At 38.9% G+C, this 3060-nt stretch overlaps 1 protein-coding gene across 1 annotated transcript; it reads right to left on the reverse strand.

Annotated features, from left to right (window-relative positions):
- Window positions 1–402: 402 nt before the first annotated feature.
- On the reverse strand, window positions 403–1372 carry TAS2R42 (taste 2 receptor member 42). Its single transcript, XM_008513542.1, is given in 2 exon segments — window positions 403–439; window positions 441–1372. Coding segments are annotated over 2 exon segments (969 nt in total).
- Between the last annotated feature and the right edge of the window lie 1688 nt (window positions 1373–3060).

The raw sequence follows: 3060 nt of genomic DNA on the forward strand, positions 1-3060 counted from the left end.
ATGAGGTCATGCTTTTTTCACCTATGACTTTAGTTGCTCAATGAATTTTCAATCAATATTTTATACATCTTCTACCTAGTTAATTGCAATTTATCTTGATTTCTAAAAAACAACATGCCTCTTCTCCCAAATATGTGTTGAAATTACACACATGTTTTGCATGTAAAATGAAATAATTTAGATTCTCCTTGAAAGAATATTTGAAACTTTAAAATATTGGTAACCAATGTTTTAGACAAAAATGATTACTTTTTAAATTATATTGGCTGACCATGGCGAATTATCATACAAAGCAACCTATTCTAGAGAAAGTTTCAGTTATGCTCAACAACACTTAATAGAACCCAGTAGAAAAAAATAGTAGAAGTGAAAATTGATTTTCAAAGTTTCCTCACTGAGTTACTATCTTTGAAAAGGCTCTGGAAAGTCTATCCTGTAAAGCTAATGGATTTTCTCTTTTTAAGGAGCTTTTAAGATGCCACAGTACCTTCAAGGCTGTCTGTCTTAGCTTGTTATTTCCCAGAATCAAAATAAATGCGTGGCCTGAAGGAAAGACATATAATGCTAATAAGACAAACTTTGTGAATTTGCTGTTACAAAACATAATTATCCAATGTGTCAATTGTGTGAAAAAACAATGAACTACGAAAAGGAAGAGGAAGGACATCACCATTTTCATGGCCCTTTTGTGGGCCTCTGTACTGGAATCTCTTGAGCCCATGGAGTTGAGCTTCAAATTTCTGCTGTGTCTTCCCAAGGACAGAAATAAAAGGAGCAACGAAATCAGAGACAGAGCAATAGGTATGAAATAGGTCAAGCTAAGAAGAATCTGGGTTTTAACATAAAGAATTTTTCTTTCATCTAAATATAAAGTCAGATTACTTTGATCTATTTTACAGACATTGAAGAAGAGATCGTTAAATGTTTCTAGCAATAGAAAGTCAAAAATCAGAAACAACAAAGAAAATACAAAAATCACAAGAACCACTCTGTTCATTCTCCACTTCAGCCAGAGGAAAAGGGAATGGGAGAAGTGAGCTATCTTAAGGAGGTAGAAAATGCTTAGGCAGGTAGCAAACCATGTGGTTAAGTGATTAGTCATTCTCCAAAGCAAAGTGATAGGTTTTGCTAGTTTATAAGTGGCATAGAAACACGAAGGTTGTCCCAGCATAAATGATTCAAACAATAAAACCAACAGTTGAGTGATTCTGGAGATAGCCAAGCAGGTAAGAATGAAGTCAGCTAAGGAAATCTTTTGGTTCTTGACCCATTCAGAGAAGGTTACCAGCCCCATGAACACATTCCCTAACATTTCGATTATGAATTCCACTCCTGCCAGCGTCAGAAAGATTTTATCCAATACAGTGAACATTTCCACAAAAAAAAAAAATTCCAGATTTCGAATACTATGTCTCAATGATAAATTTATATTCAAGTTGTTACAGAATAGCGTCCATTTTTGATACTTATCTTCATTGCTTTTATTGTAATTCCAATCTTAAGCAGAACCTCCTTGGACACAGTCTCACATATACTTCAGGAAATCTTTCTGCTTTTGTTGTAATTCCAATCTTAATCCAGAACGATCTGCTAAAGTATACAGTCTCATATACTTTCATGAAAATGTTATTATTTCTATGAAAGAGCTACTAATTTCCAAACTAAACAGGTTGTGCATCCATTTATCATTGTCACCAAATGAAAATTTCCACTTCTGGCAATGATAAAAAGTTAACATCAAATATATGTGCATGCAAACAAGGGCTAGATTCTTTTTCACTGATTCGTACTTCCTTCCTCACCTGAAATACTATACCATTTGGATCCAAATATCTTAGCTGTTTTTCATAAAATGCTCTGAGCTCTGAAACTGAGTTAACATGGGAGACTCCAACTCTAAATACCCACCACCCCACCTCACACACACCCCGCCCCTGGGCTTATTCTCACAGAGTGCTTTAGAGAAACACTTAGAACTGCTTGTAGGCAAGCCAATCAGTAGCCAGTCAGTAAGTGATAGAAAGAATGACTTGTTAGCAGAAGTTTCAAGTCCTCTGTCTAAATCATTCCGTCTCTCTCTGATAAGAGAATAACTAATGTTTTCTTACATTCGTTAGGAATGTCACATTCAGGAGATCTGAAACTCTTGTCTACAGAGAGGTAGCCAAGGGTCTGTGTCATCTGAAACCTGGCACTTCTGAGCCCCCTCCCCTTTCCCTTCCTCTTTAGTTATATTCGTATGTAAATATCAGTTTCTTTAACCTTTAGCTTCACACATACATGAAGCTAGTGTTGAGATTAGAGCACTGACCTCCTCATCACACAATGCAAATAGAAGTTATGAGTTGTTAGAGCCCAGCTGGGCTCATGCTGATGTTACCGCCTACAAACACAGGTTCTTTACCTGCCACTCAAGAGGGGCCAAATAAAAACTGGAACACCAGGCTTACCGCAAGGAAAGGGTTTTTATTTCAGATGTTATCAGCCAGGAGACGAGAGTGAGCCCTCAAATTTGTCTTGTTTTGTCTTGTCTTCCCAAAAGAGGGAAAGCGAGGGGTTTTAAAGGTTTGTGAGGAATGCGGCTGCTTGTAGATCGGGGGGGCAGTCAGTGGTCTTGCTGGTCAGAGCTTTCCCACCAGCCTGCCTTCGGCCTAGGGAGGAAGGCTGTTTGCAGGGAGGAGGAGACGATAAGGAAATTTGCAGGTGGGCAACCTTGGCTGTTTGTCTCCTTGGCAGATAGTGGATTTTGGAGCCAGAGAGCTGGGAAGTAAGCAGGGAAAGAGTGCTTTGGTTTTAACCTCATATGTGCAGGGTTTAATGTAGGGGAACTGATATCAGGGCCAGCATCACTAACATTTTGGCTAGTTATGGGTCCTTGGAAGTTTGTTCCAGGGAAACTGATATCCAGAGGATATCAAGAAACTGAAGCTTCCCGGATCCCAACTGCTTGACTTCCTGATGCCAGAATCCATCATCCATCATGGAGGCAGACAATCCATGACACTCACCTGTGGGTTCACTTATCTCACTAACCTCCTCCCTGCCAGCAGCTTCACAAGG

Source organism: Equus przewalskii, chromosome 5 (assembly GCF_037783145.1).
Source record: "Equus przewalskii isolate Varuska chromosome 5, EquPr2, whole genome shotgun sequence".
Taxonomy (NCBI): Eukaryota; Metazoa; Chordata; class Mammalia; order Perissodactyla; family Equidae; genus Equus; species Equus przewalskii.